Raw genomic sequence first — 22,662 nt, 5'->3', positions numbered from 1 at the left:
TTCTTATGGAGCTCTAAATTGTTTATTTCATGGTGGAACACAGTAAATTCCATGTTCTAATTTTGAGAAACTTTTATTTGAATGTTGTGTCCAATCATTTAATGGTGGGTGAGCATTATTTGATGTACAGCTTGTGTTTACAACTAGAAAACAGAAACCATTCTGGTCCCCTGAAGTAAAACCAGAAAGTGCTGAAATGTGCAGCAACACACTAACAACAGCAGTAACTTGTATTTATGTCACTGTCCGCACCCACAGGGCAATGACACAGCACTTTATAATAAAGAGGAAAGGGATTTTGTGGAAAATTGAGCAGCTCGTGAGAGGAGGGAATGGAAAAGCTCAGAGAGAGGTAATTGAAAGGGGTTTCATTGTATAGAGTAAGCTAGAGATGGAAATGTGTTGCTGGAAAAGCGCAGCAGGTCAGGCAGCATCTAGGGAACAGGAGAATCGACGTTTCGGGCATTAGCCCTCCTCCGGGCTAATGCCCGAAACGTCGATTCTCCTGTTCCCTGGATGCTGCCTGACCTGCTGCGCTTTTCCAGCAACACATTTCCATCTCTGATCTCCAGCATCTGCAGACCTCACTTTCTCCTTATAGAGTAAGCTAATATGGCAAACATAACTAGGTAAAGAGTTCTTGAGAGAACAAACAAACATATTCAACAAATACTGGAACAGAAGGCACCACAAGCCAAGGAGATATCTTTTCTTCAGTGTAGACAACAGATTCAGTGCAAAATCAGTAAAGAAGAGCAGAAGAAAGGGACAATGAGGGATTTGAAAATGCAATTAGTTTTGAATGAATTTGAAGTTTTTTGTAGGATTGAAGCCAGTTAGAAGTGTGTGGAAGATGTCAGATCTTGTGATGATGAAACATGGACCAGGGTTTCAACTGTTAATAAAGAGACAGAAATGGAAAAAGTTGCAGCTGGAGGGTTGTTTTTCAGACTAGAGGCCTGTGACCAGTGGCGTGCCACAAGGATCGGTGCTGGGTCCACTATTTTTTTTCATTTATACAAATGATTTGGATGTTAACGTAGGAGGTATAGTTAGTAAGTTTGCAGATGACACCAAAATTGGAGATGTAGTGGACGGTGAAGAAGTTAACCTCAGATTACAGTGGGATCTTGATCAGATGGGCCAATGGGCTGAGGAGTGGCAGAAGGAATTTAGTTCAGATTAATGCAAGTGCTGCATTTGAAAAAGCAAATCAGAGCAGGACTTATACACTTAATGGTAAGATCCTGGAAAGTGTTGCTGAATAAAGAGATCTTGGAGTGTAGGTTCATAATTCCTTGAAAGTAGAGTTGCAGGTAGATAGGATAGTGAAGAAGGCATTTGGTATGCTTTTCTTTATTAGACAGAGCATTGAATATAGGAGTTGGGAGGTCATGTTGCAGCTGTACAGGACATTGGTTAGGCCACTGTTGGAATATTGCGTGCGATTTTGATCTCCCTCTTCTTGGAAGGATGTTGTGAAACTTGAAAGGGTTCATAAATGATTTATGAGGATGTTGCCAGGGTTGAAGGATTTGAGCTATAGGGAGAGGTTGAATAGTCTGGGGCTGTTTTCCCTGGAGTATCGGAGGCTGAGGGGTGATCTTATAGAGGCTTATAAAATTGTGAGGGGCATGAATAGAATAAATAGACAAAGTTTTTTTCTCTGGGGTGGGGGAGTCCAGAACTAGAGGGCATAGGTTTAGGAAGAGAGGGAAAAGATATAAAAGGGATCTAAGGGACAACTTTTTCGTGCAGAGGTTGGTGCTTGTATGAAATGAACAGCCAGAGGAAGTGGTGGAGGCTGGTACAATTACAACATTTAAAAGGCATCTGGATAGGTATATGAATAGGAAGGGTTTGGAGGGATATGGACCAGGTGCTGGCAAAATGGGACGAGATTAGATTAGGATATCTGGTCGGCATGGATGAGTTGGACCAAAGGGTCTGTTTCCATGATGTACATCTCTGTAACTCTACGCCTCCAAGTCCAATCAGAATAATCAAGGCTTTGCATTTTCTTCTTTAAGTTTAAAAGTGGAGTAGAGTCAGTCGAGAGTTTAAATGTTTCTGAATTGAGAAAATGATTGGCAGTTGCTTCATTTCATGTTTGAGAGATTTCAGCAGGATTTTTTAAATTAAAGTGAACAGTTTGCTTGTTTAATGATTCTGAAATGAAAGCATATTACAACCCTAAAGTGGTTTTCATGCAATATATGCTTCAAAAGAGTTCCTTGGAACCATTAACCTTCAGTCAACATTGGATCTCACCCAGTCGCTGCTATAGAGAGAAAGTTCCAGAAAGATATTTTTATTGCATTGAAATAGGTTTTGGTACCTATTTGCTAATTTGGTACACTTGGAGACAAATCTCACAAACATCACTTGAATGTATTAACAAAAACTGTCTGCTCTGTTTCAAGGCTGGGCAGTAATTTGAAAATCCCTGTTCCAGCAGGATCTCATTTTCATAAGGCAATATTTACATGCCAAATGGGTGAACAAAGGGAAATATACTTGGGTTTGATGTGGAAGATTGCAGCTGAGGTTTGGTCAGCTCCAATAAAGCATTCTGAACGCTGCAAGGCAGTAATTGGCTTTGACCCTTAAACCTCAGATCAGTGCAAGTAAGCTTAAAAATGCCAAAGAAACATACGACAACAAATTGCATTTACATAGTGCTTTGAAAATAGTAAAACATACCATTGAAAAATGGTGATAAATGAAAGGTTCAGACAGAAACACTGCTTCATTAAAGTTAAATTGTTTCAGATTTCGTAGGTTTTCAGAATTCATATTAGTGTTGTGTGATTACATTCTACAGTTCAGTGGGGACAGATATCTCTTTCACTGGAGTCAACATGAAAGATGGTGAAAAGGCAAATAATGTGAGAGTTGGCCTGCAGACATGCTCCCCCACATCTCACCACCTCACCAATTAAGTACGGAGTGACAAAGACTTTTGGGAGCTTGCTTGACTTGTCAGCAACTAAGGCCTTTAAATTAGAGGCCATTTAAACGCATCAACTTGCCAGTGATGTGATTACGTGTCTACCTGACAGACAAGGAAAGAGGTTAGAGTCCTGCCTGGGGAAGCCAATATTAGCCCAATCAGGTACCAAGCACAGTCAGGCATGGACAGAGAGGGGAGAGGGTAGCATCTGAAAGGTAAACCTTGCCTTTGTCTCGGAGTCATTCCCGACACCTGTCTATCTGCAACCTTGTCCATGAGAAGCAGAAGAAGTAGGTCTTTAGAATGCAGGAAATCCAGCCTCTGATTGGCCAATTTCCTCAAATTGACTATTGATTTTTGTTTTTCTTTACTGTGTAAAGCACACGAGATTCATGGGTAATGGGCAAATTAAATACACACACTGCCATAAGGAGTATAAGAGAGCTAGTCTTTATTCCACTGGCTATGAAGCTTCACAAACTTCAATGGAAAAGTGCAGATTGAAGCAATGGTTCCCAGCCTTTACAGTATCAAGGCACATGTCAGTGAGACAATCAATTATACGTCACACTCATGTTTTCACACCACATGTGGAAAGGGAAGTCTTGGGGAATTGTCCAGGTCCAATCAATGGAGATGTCTGATGTTAGCAGATAACTGCCTTTAATAATACATAGCTGAAAATGTGTTGCTGGAAAAGCGCAGCAGGTCAGGCAGCATCCAAGGAGCAGGAGAATCGACGTTTCGGGCATGAGCCCTTCTTCAGGAATCCTGGGGTGTGCAGTGAGAGAGGAACTCACTGAAATCCTTGTAGAGAGAGGAAGAGAGCTTCTTCAAGGAAGGCATCCTTGTAAGAGGATTCGCAGTAGGTTAAAATCAACTAGGAGAAAGTGAGGACTGCAGATGCTGGAGATCAGAACTGAAAATGTGTTGCTGGAAAAGCGCAGCAGGTCAGGCAGCATCCAAGGAGCAGGAGAATCGACGTTTCAGGCATGAGCCCTTCTTCAGGAGCCCTTCATTTAATAATACATACCAAGGATCCAGAGAAGATCAGACACAAGGATATAGCCTTGATGCTCAGCTAAAGCTGATATTCAGAAAGGGAGCAGGCATGGGGTTCAGGGAAATCTGGCTGTCTGGATACAGAATTGGCTAGCCCATAGAAGACAGAGGGTGGTAGTAGATGGAAAGTATTCAGCCTGGAGCTTGGTGACCAGTGGTGTTCTGCAGGGATTGCTTCTGGGACCTCTGATGTTTGTGATTTTTATAAATGACTTGGACGAGGAAGTGGAATGGTGGGTTAAGTGTGCCGATGACACGAAGGTTGGTGGTGTTGTGGATAGTGTGGGCTGTTGTAAGTTACAATGCAACCTGGATTGTAGCTGGACTGATAAGTTGCAGATGGAATTTAACCTGGAAAAATGTAAAGTGATTCACTTTGGAAGGTCAAATTTGAATGCAGAATACAGGGGGAAAGGCAGGATTCTTGGCAGTGTGGAGGAACAGAGGGATCTTGGGTCTATGTCCATAAATAGCTCAAAGTTACTCCCCAAGTTGACAGGGTTGTCAAGAAGACATATGATGTGTCAGCTTTCATTAGCATGAGGATTGAGTTTAAAAGCCACGAGGTTATGCTGCAGCTCTATAGAGCTTTAGTTAGATCACATTTGGAATATTGTGTTCAGTTCTGATCACCACATGATAGGAAGAATATGGAAGCTCTAGAGAGGGTGCAGAGGAGATTTACCAGGATGCTGCCTGGACTGGAAGGCATGTCTTATGAAAAGTTGAGGGAGCTAGAGCTTTTCTCATTGAAGCGAAGAAGGATGAGAGGTGACTTGATAGAGATGTACAAGATGATGAGAGGCATAGATAGAGTGGATGGCCAGAGGCATTTTCCGAGGGCGGAAATGGCTGTCACGTGGGGCCATTTAAGGTGGTTGGAGGAAGGTTTAGGGGAGATGTCAGAGGCTGGTTCTTTCCACAGAGAGTGGTGGGTGCGTGGAATGCACTGCCAGCAGTGGTAGTAGAGTCAGATATATTCGGGATATTTAAGCAACTCCCACAAGTCTGCACCATTTATGGTGTATCAGTATCTCTCTCTCCTTCTATGGAGCTTCTCCAGGTCAGGGGTGCTGTTAGTTGGTCCAGTTAGACTTCCAGTAGTGGTGTACTATTCCCATTCCCCTTCTCACTTCTTTAGCCACTTATATATCTTAATCTTCTACTCCTTCAATCTTTGTCCCTTACTCATGGCTTCTGTCTTTCTCTTACTAGCTTGTCAAAGACACTAGTGTCTCCAGGAATGGGGCCCAAAGGAACACTTGCGCTCTGCTGTCAGAGACTCTGCTACACGTGGTTCAACATCTCATTTCAAAATGATACATAACACGCTGCAGCACTCCTTCAGAGCAGAACTGAAGACCCGATTTAAATGACGTGTTGAAGTTGCCTTTGTGAAGTGTAAACCCACAATCTCTCAATAAGAGAATGCTGCCACAACAACAGCTGAAGGACCACCTTACACAGCGGTCCAGGTGTTATTTCACTTTATGGAATTTGAAATCAGAACTTTAAGAAGCATCTCGTTCCTTCACTTGAAATTGGAACATAATATAAATAACTCGTTTCATATAAAATTGGTTCCTTTAATATTTCTCAATCTTAACATCTAACAAAAGCTTTCAAACCATTCACAAATACTTCAGAAAAGCCAAAGAATGTGGATGATGTAAAACAGAAACCAAAACAGAAATTTCCAGAAAAACTCAGCAGGTCTGGCAGCTTCTGTGGAGAGAAAACACAGTTAACATTTCAAATCCCGTGACTCTTCTTCAGATCTAAGTACTGTTTGATTCCCAAAACATTAACTCTGCTTTCTCTCCAGACCTGGAGAAAGTGAGGACTGCTGTGCTTTTCCAACGCCACACTTTTTGATTTTTTCTCTCCAGACCTGTTGAGTTTTATCCAGTTATTTCTGTTTTTGCACAGATATTTCAGAGGTAATTAGCAATTGCAATTAGTATCTGGGCATTCAGATGACTTTCAAAAGACTTTGGAAGGTATTAGTCATTCCTCATTGCTATTCTACTTTTTAAGCCCTATAGAAGAAGGGTTAGGCAAGCTTCTTTAGTTTGGAGAAGAGCCAAGCACCATTTCTATTAAGGTGATTATGAACACAAGCATTGCGATGATGTGTCTCTGTACTGCTTGTTTATAAGCAAATAGAAAAGGCTTACCAAACATACTTTTCCAGGAAGATAATGCCTCTAATTCATATTCTAGCAAGAATTTAGCAATCAAATGAAATGACGCTTTGTGTCTGTGCACTATTTATCCACATATGATGTTTTACTTTATACACCTAGTGCCTCAACCTGATACAAACTTTCACCATAACCACTCTTCATCAAGCATAACTTGACGACTTCACACATTTCAATGACTGAAGGTCACAGTTCACTTAGAAAGACTTGGCATAAATTATTACATTGAAATTTAATTATGTAACAAATAAAATAGCTCATTTACTGTGAAATCATGTTGACTCTTCAAATACACTGTATTTTGTTAATGCTGACTAACATCTTCCTAATTCAGATACTAATGATTCAAGATACAATAATTTTCTATTATTCCAACACTTGAATTGAAGACAAAGAGGGCTTCTGATGTGGTAGAGATTGGGCAGAATCCATAATAATAGAATTCATCAAGCATAATGTAGAGATGACAAGTGTATTCTAATTAAATATAAAACATAAGCAAATTGAATCACAACAGAAAATGTAAACTAAAAGTTTGGCTTGACCCAGAAAGGCTGTTTCAAGCAATAAGGACATGCTAAAAAATGTCATAGTAATTAAAGGTGGCTGAGATCATTTTATATATTGAGATAAGAAGGGTGTGTTGAGATAAGAAGGATCATTTTATGAGCCCATTCTTCCAATAGGCAGACTGGCCCACTGATTATCAAGTTGGAGAATTTGAGGAAACGTGAGCGCATGTTACCCATGAATGGGATTGATGAGAAAAATACAAGAAGCAGCATTGAATCACAAAAGTATCCCTTACAATGGGCAACTTCAGTCAACTCAATATAGACTGATAATGTCAGCACACAACTAGAATTCATTCAAAATAAACAATAAGAGTAAATTAAAACAATAACTGCTGGAAATATTCAGTGGGTCATGGAGCATGTTCTGATGAAAGATCATTGATCCTAAGCCTAACCCATTGATCAGGAGCCCCTACCCCAAGGTTTTGCCTTCCTATGCTCACACTCCCCTCCACCCTGTCCAACATGCCCCTCACTGCCTTCACTAACGTCTTTCAGTCTGGTCCAGTTAGAACTCTAATTTATTTGGTTGCCCAGCCCCAAAACAGAACCCCACCTTCTTGGTCTACTGCCAATTTTAGCAGAGGCCACTGCTCCGGCTTGGCATTGCCAGTGTGCAGAATTGCCTACCTCTGACTGACTGGCAGTTTCATGAGGTGGAAGATTCTCCTGGACATGGGCAAATCTCCCACTTCAAACTAATCAAACGATTGGCACCCCAAAAAATTAAACCAGTTAGCACCAGCTATGGTGCAGGAAGTCTGTAAACCCTGCTTCTGACCTCATGATGGAGGGAAGGTCATTGATGAAGCAGCTGAAGACGTTTGGACCTAGGACATTACCCTGAGGAACTCCTCAAGAGAAATCCTGGAGCTGAGATGACCGGCTGTCTGTGAACAACCACAACCACCCTCCTTTACACCAGATATGACTCAACCAGCTATTGTCCTCCCGGATTCCATTAATTCCTGATTTTCTAGGGCTCCTTGATGCCACACTCCATCAAATGCAGCCTTGATATCAAGGGCTGTCACTCTCACCTCACCTCTGAAATTCAGCTCTTTTGTCCATGTTTGAACCAAGGCTGGAATGAGGTCAGGAGCTGAGAGACCCTGGCGAAACCCAAAACGAATCAATGAACAGTTTGTTATGAAGCAAATGCTGTTCGATAGCACTATTAATTACCCCTTCCATCATGTTACTGATGATCAAAAGTAGAATGGTAGGGCAGTAATTGTCTAAGTGGATTTGCCCTGCTTTCTATGTACAATACAAACCTGAGTAAGTTTTGACATTGTCAGGTAGATTGTAACTGTACTGGAAGAGCTTGGCTAGGGGATGGAACAAGTTATGAAGCAGAAGTCTTCAATACTCTTGCTGGAACATTGTCGGGGCCCTTAGTCTTTGCAGCATCCAGTGCCTTCAACTGTTCCTTAATTGTGGAGGGAATCAAATTGGCTGAAGACCTGCGATGCTGGGATCTCTGCAGGAGGCTGAGATGGACTATCTACTCGGCACTTCTGACTGAATATTATTGTGAATGCATCAGCCTTTCACCATGGCACTGTGGGTATACAGTTAAGAGGGAATTGCTGAGGTGTCCTCAATATTAACTCCAAACCACATGAGGTTTCATGTCATGATGTCAAATCTAGCCAAGGAATTCTCCTGCTGATTGCCACTATTTGCATACACACCCACACACCCCCAAGCCAATGGCAGATGGATAAGTGTTCTTCCATGTTTAATAGCAGTTGAAGGAAGTACTGAGGAAAGATTCAGATTGTGCTCTATTTGGTTTGGCAGCTGTACTACTGATCAAGCTGGTCAGGTCCTAAAGGACATAGCTGCTCAACTGGCTCCATGGCAAGTGGTGAGGGAACGAGGTAAAAAACATACTTGATTTCAGCCTTATCAATCTGCCAGCTGCAGATTTACCTGAGAAAATGAGGTCTGCAGATGCTGGAGATCAGAGATGGAAATGTGTTGCTGGAGAAGCGCAGCAGGTCAGGCAGCATCTAGGGAACAGGAGAATCGACGTTTCGGGCATTAGCCTGAAAGAAGGGCTAATGCCCGAAACGTCGATTCTCCTGTTCCCTAGATGCTGCCTGACCTGCTGCGCTTCTCCAGCAACACATTTCCATCGCAGATTTACCTGTCCATGGGTAATACAAGATGGCGGATGGGAAAAAAAAACTGGCTGTAAGAGCTGCCCCTTTTTTGAAGTATTTTTGTTGTCAGAGGTGTTTACCTCAAATTCCAGGAATAGCAATTACTTTATATATTGTTGCATTGTTTTGGAACTTTGGGGGAGAAAAGATCAAAACTACAGCACATTAAAAAGGAGAAAGATAGACAAAGGGATTGACCACATGGTCAGAGAAAGAAACCTATACTGTTGTCTGACACAGCAGTGAATCAGCACAGTTACTGCCTTTGGTGTTTGAGTTCAAATATCTCTGGACATCGGAGTGCATCTAGGATAAATGAACAAATAGCGAAATTCACAGCTGACTGTGGAGGAACCTCTGTGGGAGAGCTCACAGCACAGGAACAGATAAGTGCATAGTTTTTAAGTGTAGCCTTGCTGTAAATCTAAAGTACTGAATAGAGTGGGTTCTTTCTTGATTATGAGTTTTATTGAGATCCATCTCTTGATTAAATTTTTAAAAATAAGCCATAGTTAGCCTGAGGGAGTTATTTTTAGAGCAATAATACGGTGCTATTTTCTGCATCTGTAGATTGTGAAAGACAAACGATGGCCTTTAATAGAGTGGTGACATCTTACTGTCAGAAATGGAGTTTAGGGAGAATTTCCATATTACTGATGATTATGCCTATAGGAAGTGTCTTTGATTGTGAACCCTATCATATTGTATGGATTGGTTGGAGCGGCAGTTAGAACCAACAAGGAATTTACAGGAGCTAAGGGTACAATGAATGGCAGTTATAGGAAAGGAGAAAAGCCACAGATACAGTCAGGTAAATTGGTTAACTCCAGGAAAGGTAGGAGGGCTAAGCAGATGGTGCAGCAATCTCCTGTGACTACCCCATTTCAAATATGTATGCTGTTTTGGAAATTGACCAAGACCAATTTTTACGGTATGAGGCAAGAACTTCCAAAAGCTGACTGGGGACAGATGTTCGTAGGTAAAGGGACAGCTGGAAAATCGGAATCCTTCAAAAATGAGTTGATGAGAGTCCAGAGACTGTATATTCCTGTTGTTCTGAAAGGCAATGCTGGAAGGTGTAGGGAGTGCTGGATGACTAGAAAAATTGAGGTTTTGGTTAAGAAAAAGAAGGAAGCATACATCAGGTACAGACAGCAGAGATCGAATGAATCCTTAAAAGAGTGTAAAGGCAGTAGGAGTATGCTTAAGAGGAAAATCAGGGGGACAAGAAGAGGACATGAAATAGCTTTGGCAAATAGGATTAAGGAGAATCCAGAGGAATTTCATAAATATATTAAGGACAAAAGGGTAACTAGGGAGTGAATAACGCCCTTTAAAGATCAGCAAGATAGCCTATATGTTGAACCACAGGAATTGGGGGAGATACTAAACGAGTATTTTGCATCAGTGTTTACTGTGGTGAAGGACATGGACGATATAGAATTTGGGGAAATAGATGGTGACATCTTGAAAAATGTCCATATTACAGATGAGAAGGTACTGGACGTCTTAAAATGCATAAAGGTGGGTAAATCCCAAGCACCTGAATAGGTGCATCCTAGAACTCTGTGAGAAGCTAGGGAAGTGATTGTTGGGCCCCTTGCTGGAATATTTGTATCATCAATAGTCACAGGTGAGGGGCCAAAAGACTGAAGGTTAGCTAACGTGCCATGCTACTATTAATTTAAGAACGGTGGTATAGACAAACCAGGGAACTATAGACCAGTAAGCCTGACATTGATGGTGGGCAAGTTGTTGGAGGGAATCCTGAGGGACAGGATGGACATGTATTTGGAAAGGGAAGGACTAATTAGGGATAGCCAACATGGCTTTGTGTGTGGAAATCATGTCTCACAAACCTGATTGAGTTTTTTGAAGAAGTAACAAAGAGGATTAATGAGGGAAGAGCAGTAGATGTGATCTATATGGACTTCAGTAAGGTATTCGACAAGGTTCCCATGGGAGACTGATTAGCGACTGATTAGCAAGGTTAGATCTCATGGAAAACAGGGAGAACTAGCCATTTGGATACAGAACTGTCTTGAAGGTAAAAGACAGAGTGTGGTGATGGAGGGTTGTTTTTCAGACTGGAGGCCTGTGACCAGTGGAGTGCCACAAGAATCGGTGCTGGGTCCACTACTTTTCAATATTTATATGAATGATTTGGATGTGACCATAAGAGGTATAGTTAGTAAGTTTGCAGATAACACCAAAATTGGAGGTGTAGTGGACAACGAAGAAGATTATCTCAGATTACAATGAGATCATGATCAGGTGGGCCAATGGGTTGAGGAGTGGCAGATGGAGTTTAATTTAGATAAATGTGAGGTGCTGCATTTTGGAAAGGCAAATTTGAGCAGGATTTATACAACTCACGATAAAGTCCTGGGGAGTGTTGCTGAATAAAGAGACCTTGGAGTACAGGTTCATCGTTGCTTGAAAATTGAATCACAGGTAGATAGGATAGTGAAGAAGGCGTTTGGTATGCTTTCCTTTATTGGACAGACTACTGAGTGTAGGAGCTGAGAGATCATGTTGCAGCTGTACAGAATGTTGGTTAAGTCATTTTTTGAATATTGCGTGCAATTCTGGTCTCTCTCCTATCAGAAGGATGTTGTGAAGCTTGAAAGGGTTTAGAAATGATTTACAACGATGTTGCCAGGGTTGGAAGATTTGAGCTACAGGGAGAGGCTGAACAGGTTGGGGCTGTTTTCTCTGGAGCATCAGAGGCTGAGGGATGACCTTTTAGAGGTTTATAAAATCATGAGGGGCATTGATAGAATAAATAGACAGGTCTTTTCCCTGGGGTGGGAGAGTCCAGAACCAGAGGGTATAGGTTTAGGATGAGAGGGGACAGATATAAAAGAGACGTAAGGGGCAACTTTTTCACACAGCGGGTGGTGCATATATGGAATGAGATGCCAGAGGAAGTGGTGGAGAGTGGTATAAGTACAATAGCGGCTTGGTGATTAGCACTGCTGCCTCACAGTGGCAGGGACCCAGGGTCGATTCCAGCCTCGGGCGAATGTCTGTGTGGAGTCTGCACATTCTCCCTGTGACTGTGTGGGTTACCTCCCGGTGCTATGGTTTGCTCCCACAGTCCAAAGATGCGCAGATTAGATGGATTAGCCATGCTAAATTGCCCATAGTACTCAGGGATGTATAGGTTAGTTGCATTAGTCAGGGGAAATGTAAAGTAATGGGGTAAGGGAATGCAGCTGGGCGGGATATTCTCTGGAGGATCATAGAATCATAGAGATGTACAGCATGGAAACAGACCTTTCGGTCCATCCCGTCCATGCCAACCAGATATCCCAACCCAATCTAGTCCCACCGCCAGCACCCGGCCCATATCCCTCCAAACCCTTCCTATTCATATAATCATCAAAATGCCTCTTAAATGTTGCAATTGTACGAGCCTCCACCACTTCCTCTGGCAGCTCATTCCAGACACATACCACTCTCTGCGTGAAAAGGTTGCCCCTTAGGTCTCTTTTATATCTTTCCCCTCTCACCCTAAACCTATGCCCTCTAGTTCTGGACTCCCCCACCCCAGGGAAAATACTTTGTCTAGTAACCCTATCCATGCCCCTCAATTTTGTAAACTTCTGTAAGGTCACCCCCTCAGCCTCCGACGCTCCAGGGAAAACAGCCCCAGCCTTTCAGCCTCTCCCTGTGGCTCAATTCCTCTAACCCTGGCAACATCCTTGTAAATCTTTTCTGAACCCTTTCAAGTTTCACAACATCTTTCCGATAGGAAGGAGACCAGAATTGCACGCATTATTCCAACAGTGGCCTAACCAATGTCCTGTACAGCCGCAACATGACCTCCCAACTCCTGTACTCAATACTCTGACCAATAAAGGAAAGCAAACCAAACGCCGCCTTCACTATCTTATCTACCTGCGACTCCACTTTCAAGAAGCTATGAACCTGCACTCCAAGGTCTCTTTGATCAGCAACACCCCCTAGAATCTTACCATTAAGTGTATACGTCCTCCTAAGATTTGCTTTCCTAAAATACAGCACCTTGCATTTATCTGAATTAAACTCCATCTGCCACTTCTCTGCCCATTGGCCCATCTGGTCAAGATCCTGTTGTAATCTGAGGTAACCCTCTTTGCTGTCCACTACACCTTCAATTTTGGTATCATCTGCAAACTTACTAATTGTACCTCTTATACTCGCATCCAAATCATTTATGTAAATGACAAAAAGTAGAGGACCCAGCACCAATCCTTGTGGCACTCCACCACCACCCCCTGTCTTCTACCTTTGAGCGAGCTCTGTATCCAAATGGCTAGTTCTCCCTGTATCCCATGGGGAACCTTGTCGAACACCTTATTGAAATCCATATCGATGGTGCTACTGCTCTGCCCTCATTAATCCTCTTTGTTACTTCCTTAAAAAACTCAATCAAGTTTGTGAGACATGATTTCTCATGCACAAAACCATGTTGACTATCCCTAATCAGTCCTTGCCTTTCCAAATACATGTACATCCTGTCCCTCAGGATTCCCTCCAACAACTTGCCCACCACTGATGTCAGGCTCCCTGGTCAATTGTTCCCTGGCTTGTCCTTACCACCTTTCTTAAACAGTGGCACCACGTTAACCAACCTCCAGTCTTCCGGTCTCTCACCTGTGACTATCAATAATACAAATATCTCAGCAAGAGGCCCAGCAATCACTTCTCTAGCTTCCCACAGAATTCTAGGGTATACCTGATCAGGTCCTGGGGATTTATCCACCTTTATGCATTTCAAGACATCCAGCACTTCCTCCTCTGTAATTTGGACATTTTGCAAGGTGTCCGGTGTGGACTTTTTGGTCCAAACGGCCTGTTTCCACACAGTTGGGATTCTTTGATTCTATGAAAAGGCTTCTGGATGGGTATATGAATAGGAAGGGTTTAGAGGGATATGGGCCAAGTGCTGGCAAATAGGACTAGATCAGGTTAGGATATCTGGTTGGCGTTGATGAGTTGGGCTGAAGAGTCTGTTTCTGTGCTGTATATCTCTCTGACTCTATGACTCTCTGAGTGACCACCTCAGTTCTCGTGGGGATAAGTCCCATCATCGCATTTCAGATACCGTTTGTTGATTGTGTCTCTCACTGTGTAAAGTGGGATAAATTTTGAACAGATCAAGAAACTAACATTTGGCCTCCAGTAGATGCAGTGTGCCATCAGCAGCAGCAGAATTATACTGTAACATGACCTGCAGTCTCATGGTCTGGCATTTCCCTACGATACCATTATCATCAATCCAGGAGATCAACCCTGGTTCAATGAAGAGTGCAGAAGGGTATGCCAAGAGCAATACAAGATATACCGCAATGCCTGTCAACTTGATGAGGCCACAACACAGGACCACTTGCATGGCAAACAGTAAACGTTGCAAGTGAAACATAAAGCTAAGCAATCCTACAACCAATGGATCAGAGCTAAGCTCTGCTGCCTCAACACATCCAGTCATGAATGGTGATGGACAATTAAACAATTGACTGAAGGAGACAATTTTTGTCATATTGGCATGATTAATAAAATAGAAGTGTATTACCAAAAGGCTATGAGATTGGAGAGTTCTGAGATGCAGAGTGCTCAGGGTATCCTAGTGCACGAATCACTTTTCTGCCAAGTTAAACCTGCTTTCCACTATAAGAAATCTGATGGAGTTTCAGAAAGAAGTCAAAAAATGCTTCTATACCTTATGAATTCTAATTTTGAAGCTTTACAGTCATGGTTTTCCATTCATTTGTGGTGTTCATTAAGTAAATTATCTAAACATTCCCTGAATTCTTCAGTTCAATCTTGCTTGTTCAAATTTTTTTTATTCTCAGATTAAAGCAATCATCTAAGGCTTTTGAAACTTCCTCAAACATATCTGTAGTTTCTTTAATATTTTGGCAATTAATAATAAAATATGCAACCAAGTACAGTAGTTTTTAAATTTGAAGCAAATCTGTATCTTCAGAAATGTCTTCTGCAAGATGTCCCAACGTTATGGTCCACCTTGTGGCCTATTTGGTCCACCCTGACAATAAACCTTTGTAGAAATATAATTTACCTTTTCTTTTCAATATTCAGTAAGATTCAGTCTTACTCCTGCAAAACTGTTTTGAACCTGATACATCTCAATACTGTTTATGTTTTTTAAGCTTTTATTCTTACATCCGTCACAACTATGTTAAGTTCTATTGCTACACAGTTTGCTAGACTCTATATTGTGGCAATGTTTGTCTGCCAGTCTTGTAACTTTGTTATTTCTTTGCAGAATTGCATTAAATTCTTGCAATAAATTCAGTTAAATGTTATTTTATAGTGATCGACTGCTTTAAACTTTTAAATTCTGTTTCCTTGCAATACTGCGTCTCTGTTATACCATCTTTTTAAATTGTCAAAATGTTGGCTTACCAGCCTTTTTCAGGGCTTTCTGCCTTCTGTGGCCAAGATAGAGCTTTCCTGCTTTTCACAGGCAAACACAATACATTTTATTCTGTGCACATTTTTAGATATAGTTCTCTGCTCACAGCCTTTATAAATCCTCCCCCAAAACCATGGTTTAATTACTGAGTCTTGGTCATTTTAAGTCTTAAATTTCTTCTGGTCTTGCTAATTCTACTAGACTTTTTCCCCAAATTTCTCCAGATTTGCTTTTCTTTTTGTCTTAAATAAATTCCGTGGCCTTCCTGACACTTATAATGCTGGTATAAATTACTTTTGGGTCCTATCAGAAGTAGTTGTGTCTTGTGCAACCTAATCACATTAGTGGCAATGCTGATTTTTGAGATTTCTCTTTCTTTACTTTTGTGATTTTTATGATGTTTTGTACAGTTTTCCTCTCTTTCCCTTGGGGATATATTAGCTTACTTCTGAAGTGTCAGTTACCCCTCACAGTGTCTCCTTCACAAAACGCTCAGTCATTTTCTGTTTCACTCGCCCAAACACAGTACCAGGGATGAGATGGCAAGTCTCTGTTAGTGAAAATTCAGCACAAAATCAAGTGAGGATGCAAATGATTCACTTTAAAAGCTTGGGAAGAGCACACAAATTATACTGTTGGCTTGAGAAGCTGTGTAACCAGTTAAAATTTGTAAGAAGATGTAAGCTTGCGTAGTTTGAAAGGAAAATAGTTGCAAATGAGAAAATGCCACTTGAACAGCTTGCTTAAAATCTCACTACATATTTTTAAGCTGTTAATTTGGCAAATGACCTCTTATAGACAGGAAAATGTGACTCATCTATTTGCAGCATACCAGGATTATAAATGAAACTATTGTTTGATAAAGAGGGTCACTCCAGGAACTTAAATGAGAATCTAGTGATGCTTTCTTATGGTACTGGACTAACAAGTTGATCGTCAACAGAAAGAAATGAAAGACGTTCCTGAGTGCGCCATAAAAGAACATACAACTTACCTACCCCCACCATCAAGAGTACCATAACAGGGGAAGTTAAAATTAATTGTTTGGAAATTCATAGAAATTACAAAAGCACACTATTGGTCCAACTGGTCTATGCTGGCATTATGCTGCACCTTTTTTGTTCCTGCACCTTCTTTATCTCAACCTTTCAATAAGTCCTTCTATTCCCTTCTCTTTTGTGTGTTGCTCTATCATCACCTTAAATATTGCTTCCTTCTTCCTCTCAACCACACTTCGTGGTAGCTGAGTTATAAACTCAAACCAGTCACCAGTTTAAGATGTTTTTCCTGAATTCCCTGTCAAATTTATTGGTAACTATCTTATATTTATGGTTCCGAATAATTTTTATATAAAAGTAGACTTTGGATTAAACAGTACATTGAACTCGCTGACATACTGGGCAGACTGTCCATTTGCCCAGACAATTGGAATGAAACTACATTGACTCTGCCTGATTACTTTGAATTTAACTGATTTAACTGTTAACTGAAATGAATTATTTGATATAATTATTTCTGTCATGAGGAGGAAGAGTTCTGGGGCAGCCACATAATTTAAGTCAAATTTAGGTGTTAAAGAAACTTGATAACTATTGTGTAGAGACTTGCAGTTTGGTTTCACATTCACTACTCACATTGCATTATCCTGGATGAAAAGCCCAATGGTCCCAATGGGATGTGATAATACAAAGAATTGTTGTCAGATTGGGATTTTATCTCTTTGCTTTTATTTACTTAATGTCTAAGTGGCAAAGCTGTATTTAGTGTCCAGCTCCAGTTGAATTTGAAAAGGTGATGGTGACCCTTTCTCCAGCTTCATTGGTGGTGCCCAATCACAGAAGCAGCTATAAATCCGGAAATGTAAGGGAACGAGCCACTCAGGAAGATCACAATCACCACAGAAGGGGTACTGGATAAATCATTGGAGATGCAGGCTGACAAGTATTCAGATCACAATGGACTTCATCTGAGGGTTTTAAAATAAATCGGTGTTGAGTTTTAATTTTCCAAAATTCCTTAGATTTGGGACAGGTCCCATTAGATTGGAAGACAACCAATGTAAGTCTTTTATTCAAAAAGAGAGGGAGAAAGAAATTCGTAAACAATGCACAGATTAGCTTATCGTCTGTCTCAGGGAAAAGGTTTGAGTCTATTATTAAAGAGGTTAAAGCAGGGCATGAATTTGAAATGTGAATGTCTGTAACAAAACTATTCATCTCAAACTTTCTTGCTGTTATGGGTGAAGCAATTGAGTTATTAAAGTGAATAGGGAATGTTATATAAAAGGGTTAATACTTAATTAAGATCAGTAAACACCACCCACTGTCAAGACATCACAGGAATACGGTTCGAGTAAAGAAGAAGCTTGTGGGAAACAGATCTGTGCTCTGAACAGTGTGTGTTTTAATGTAAGGCACTTTCATGTAATCTGTATACAAACTTCATATTGTTTAGTCAACAAGACTGAGTTCTTAGATCAGAAACATGGACATTCTGATCCCCATTAGACTGCTTCAGACTTGAAGGAACCCACACACAATATGCTTGCAATGGTGAGCCCTATCATAATACAGCGAGCAGTGGTGACCAGAACTATTTCTAAATAATGCCAATGAAGAAAAATTAGAAATTAGGGCTTCAAACAAAAAAAACAAGTGGAATCAAAAGTCATACTGGTGACCCTGAAAACATCGAGAGAAGCAGATATTGCTGATTGCTGAAGACAGTGAACACTGCAAACCTTGTGGCAGCACTCAACACAAAAGAAAAATTCAGAGAATGACACAGAAATCACATCGCTCCTGACAGGCTGGAAAAGGGGAAATCAGCAGCTCCAGGTTAGAGTCACAGGCAATATAATGAGACAGTGGAATGTGAAATTGGTTTTAAGTCCGAGGTGAGCTGTTGAGTCAACCTGACATCAAGGACTGAGTGAGTCACAACCAAAAGTTCCTTGTGTAGAAAGGCAAACCTTAAATGGTGCATTCATTTAGGTAGAATGGGTAATTATTTTTTTTAAATTGTGGCATCAATCAGGAGAGACCACCTGATCTGATATGCAGGTAACATGGGCTTGGAAAATGGAACCACAAGAGAAACCTTGTATATTGTAGGAACAGAGGACCAGGGAAATCACTAAACAGGCCATTCAAAGTAGAGAAGTGGGAAGTTTTCAGAAGGCAAGGAAAACACAGCAGGAGTCATAGTGAGGTTTTGGAACATGGGGAAGCCATTCAGCTGGTGAGTGAAGCAGGGGTCTAGAAATAAACAGATGACTCAAAAGAAGAGATAAAAGTTGATACAGATCTCCAGAATCGTTCTTGTTTCTTGTAGTTAAAACAACCCTAAAAAACAGACCCGATAAGCCAAAATAGAGGATAGATGAGAGAACAGACAATATACGTCTTTGCTAATTTGGTACAGTGAAGAAATCTCAGAGTCATGAACAGTGTCCAGCTTTCAAAGCCAATGAGTGCTTTTTTTGTAAGAAAGTAGGTCACTTTCAGAAATCCATCAATGCAGGTGACAGCCACAGAAAAGCAAAAGATTAAAGAATTACCCACAGAAACAGAGAGTTGAGATAGAACAATCTCCAGAGGAAAATAAAGCCAAAGATTTTCTAAGGGAAATTAGTAACTAGCTCATTTTAGGATGCAGGCATTTACATCAATGTGCATCATACCCTTAGACACTGGAACATGTGCCAAAGTATTCTCAGATCAAGAGCCTTGGTTGACAATACACTCAACTTACATCCAATTGACATTCAGCATATGATAAAGGATGTTATGCATACAAATCCACATAAGACATTATTAAGAAGAGAAAAAGATCCAAGATACTGTAAAGAAATAAATTGCCTGCTGTAACAGGACCACATCAATAGCTGTAAAGAATAGATTTCCATATCCCGGTTCAGGCAACCGTCTGTGTGGAGTTTGCACATTCTCCCCGTGTCTGCGTGGGTTTCCTCCGGGTGCTCCGGTTTCCTCCCACAGTCCAAAAATGTGCAGGTTAGATGAATTGGCCATGCTAAATTGCCCGTAGTGTGAGGTGAAAGGGTAAATGTTGTGGAATGGGTCTGAGTGGGTTGCTCGTCGGAGGGTCGGTGTGGACTTGTTGGGCCGAAGGGCCTGTTTCCACACTGTAAGTAATCTAATTTATTCTAATTTCATAAATATAATATGTTAAAAAAAAGTAATTCAAGAGAGAATTTCAGAGTTCAGAAAAAGCAGTTCTGAAGAAGTTTCATTCAAAATGTTAACTCAGTTTCTGTCTCCACAGATCCTGCCAGACCTGCTGATTTTCTCCAGCATTCTCAGTCTCAGACAACTACCTTCCATCCAACAACCTACCATTCTTTCAAGAGAAAAGAAAGAAATCACATTTGGGGAGAGTAGTGAAACCTTCAGATCACCTGAATTTGTAAATTCAAAGGTTTGGGGAACATAGGGTAATGATAAATGTAAGTATATAAGTAAATGCATAACAAAATAATAATTTTAAAATAATATAAGGAAGAAAGATTTGGAAGGAGATGTTGTATATACCTGACATACCTCTGTAGTAAAGTAAACCATTCTCATACAATCTGTAAATTGCTGCACAGATGGAATGAATTTGCTTACTCATCAAGACTCTTCTTGTTGGAGCAGCAAGGTAGATATCCCAATCCACACTAAGTCACTTCAATGAACCCACACATAATAGGGATGAACAAAGGTTGGTAGTACTCAATTTCTCCAATCCTCCATCTTCTGTTCTTGTTTCCAATTTGAATGGATTGTCCAAATTCTAGATGCTGGTCTTTTATATTTCTCTTTTTGTCACTTTCAATGTAGTGTGAACCCGTAACATACAAACATTGAGGATTTGGTAGTGATAATTGAAGGCCATGCTGTGTAAAGTCCATATCCCTATAGAAGCTGGATGTATACAGCGTGCATTCTTTTACTTTACTGCTGTTTTTATTCCGACTTATTGGCTGTGTTGTTACTACTTATGTATTCCTGAACTTCAAAGCCCCTATTACTCCTGGCAACGCAACATCCAAGTGGATTTCCTCAGATGCATCAATTGTGGTGTAGGCACTGGTTAATAATATACTATTATCTTATCCCAGGAATTCCAATGAAATTCAGCAAATAATTCTCCCATGCATCCCGCCAGCATGGTGCCTCAGTAGCTAGCAATACTGACTCACAGTGTCAGGGACTTGGGTTCAATTCCACCCTCAGTTGAGTCACTGTGGGAAGTTTGCATATTGTCTGCATGGGTTTCTTCCCACAGTCCAAAGATATGCATTTTAGGTGGATTAACCATGTTAAATTGCCCATAATATTCATGGATTTGTGGGTTAGCATGGTTACAGGGGGTAGGGAGGTGCTTCTGGGTGGGATTCTCTTCAGAATTTCAGTGTAGATTCAATGGGCTGAAAAGTTAAAGGACTTGCTGGTTGGTGAGTGAGCTTCCATATGAAAGGGATTCTATGTAATTGTTTTAGGATAAGAGCAGGATTTGTTGTTTACAAGTCCATTAACATTAACTGCATGTTACAATAATCAAGTTCCAATAAACTTTATTTTGGGTTGTCATAGGACTCTAAAACATGTAACGAGTTACTCAGAAGTCTGAACTCTAGATTACATCCTTTCGGAAGTTACCTGTGAGCTTAAGTTTTCTGTGAAGACTTCAGCAACTGTCTTGAATATCTATTTCAAGGTGTGAAGAGGGTATTATCATTTTCAGATCATTTCAACAATATTTTTTGAAAACTTAACAGAGAAGTATGGTGATATTGGTCTAATGTTTTTTCGAACATTTTAATGCATATATTTATTCATTAATTGCTATGTGCCTCCTGCTTCCATATAATCCTATCTTTTATAAATAAATTACAGTCTGAATCGTATCATCAAACAATATGGTCTGTGCCATCTTCCGAAGTAAATAGGAGAACATTCATGGACAGTCTAGTTTTTCTACAAATGCTTAAGCTGATAAAAATATAATTTTTATCCGAATCAAAAATATAATTGTTAGTCTTGTGACAAACTATTATCATTCAATTCACATATAAGATTCCAGTTGATATATGATGTAAGTTCATTTGGGAAAACATTATATTTTGCTGTAAACTCAAATTAACTCAAATCAAGAGAAAGCTCAAATTATATCCTGACCCTGAACTAAACATAATAATGATTCATTTACTGAACAAGTATTTTGCATTCGTCAAAACATTCCCCAGAGAAAGAGACCAGTAAAGAGTTAAAGAACTTACTGGTTGGTGAGTGTGCAAACATATTTTGATTTCCAGTCACGTGGTGCTTTAATAACCAATGGCTTCTGTTAAATGTAGCACTATGAGAGGTCATGCAAATCCAGTGTTAAATAGTCTGAAACATATATTTTAAATTCAAATGCAGGTTGTGTGCAGGAAACCGAACCATGGGAGATTATAATTAAAGCAGCATTTCTTTGACTCAACAAGGGGTAAGCCTCAGGTACAGATATTATTCCCTTCCTTTAACTTGGGCCATCAAGTGAAAAATTTCAGCTGGTTTAATAATTAATGCGTGATGCAGCACCTTTTCTGGTGGATGAAATGTTCCTTTGTTTCACTACAATTAAACAAATAGACTATTAGAACAAGGCGACACTCCTACTTCTCCAAGCTGCCTAACGAAAGATGCTGTTGTCACCTTCTGAAGTACTAACAAATGATCAGTTCTGTTTGACTCTTCCTATGGAAAAAATCTTCTCCTGTAATGGATTTGCTTCACTGAACTGTTCTTTATGAGTACACACTTACGCTTGAAGTACACGTGAGTAGCACCTTAGGCTGTTTAATGGACAAGTTTAGTTCCACAGATAGTGAACCAAGAATCAGGATATGCTTCACAAATGAATTATGTTTCCTGCAGCGTTGTGGATTTTAGACATGTATTCATTTTAGTGAGAAGCAGTTCATGAATGTGCAACCAAGGTAAAAGTTTGAATGTAACTTTTAGTGTGCAGCTTTGTCTTAAATTTGTTCCATTTTATTGTTCAGTGTAAACAGATTTCTGATTCAGATGGAAAATTGTAGCTCTGATAGGTGTTAAAGTTTCACTAAGGGGAATTATATGGAGACAGTGAATTCCAATGCCATACATTGTGCTAGTGGCATTCAATACACTTTTAGTTGGTGACTATAGCTACACATCCTGGTAAATGTAAGTAATCGGATTTATAAAGAACCAGCATGTGATTTGTGTTAGGGCCACACCCT

General features: G+C 40.4%; 1 protein-coding gene across 8 annotated transcripts in view; it reads left to right on the top strand.

Moving 5' to 3' along the window:
• Window positions 1–21,771: 21,771 nt before the first annotated feature.
• LOC122551405 overlaps window positions 21,772–22,662 on the top strand; it is a 32,586-nt gene continuing 31,695 nt past the window's right edge. For 3 of the 8 annotated variants that reach the window (XM_043693250.1, XM_043693269.1, XM_043693241.1), the window contains exon 1: window positions 21,956–22,216. In XM_043693250.1, the coding sequence (XP_043549185.1) occupies window positions 22,188–22,216 (29 nt within the window). In that variant the 5' untranslated portion in view covers window positions 21,956–22,187. Of the gene's footprint in view, window positions 21,896–21,955; window positions 22,217–22,266; window positions 22,378–22,662 lie in introns of those variants that run through there. The other 5 variants (XM_043693332.1, XM_043693279.1, XM_043693289.1 and 2 more) reach the window with 4 other exon arrangements.

This window comes from Chiloscyllium plagiosum, chromosome 1 (assembly GCF_004010195.1).
Source record: "Chiloscyllium plagiosum isolate BGI_BamShark_2017 chromosome 1, ASM401019v2, whole genome shotgun sequence".
Lineage (NCBI taxonomy): Eukaryota > Metazoa > Chordata > Chondrichthyes > Orectolobiformes > Hemiscylliidae > Chiloscyllium > Chiloscyllium plagiosum.
The sequence above is the reverse complement of the archived record's forward strand: the minus strand, read 5'-3'. Positions and strand labels throughout refer to the sequence as shown.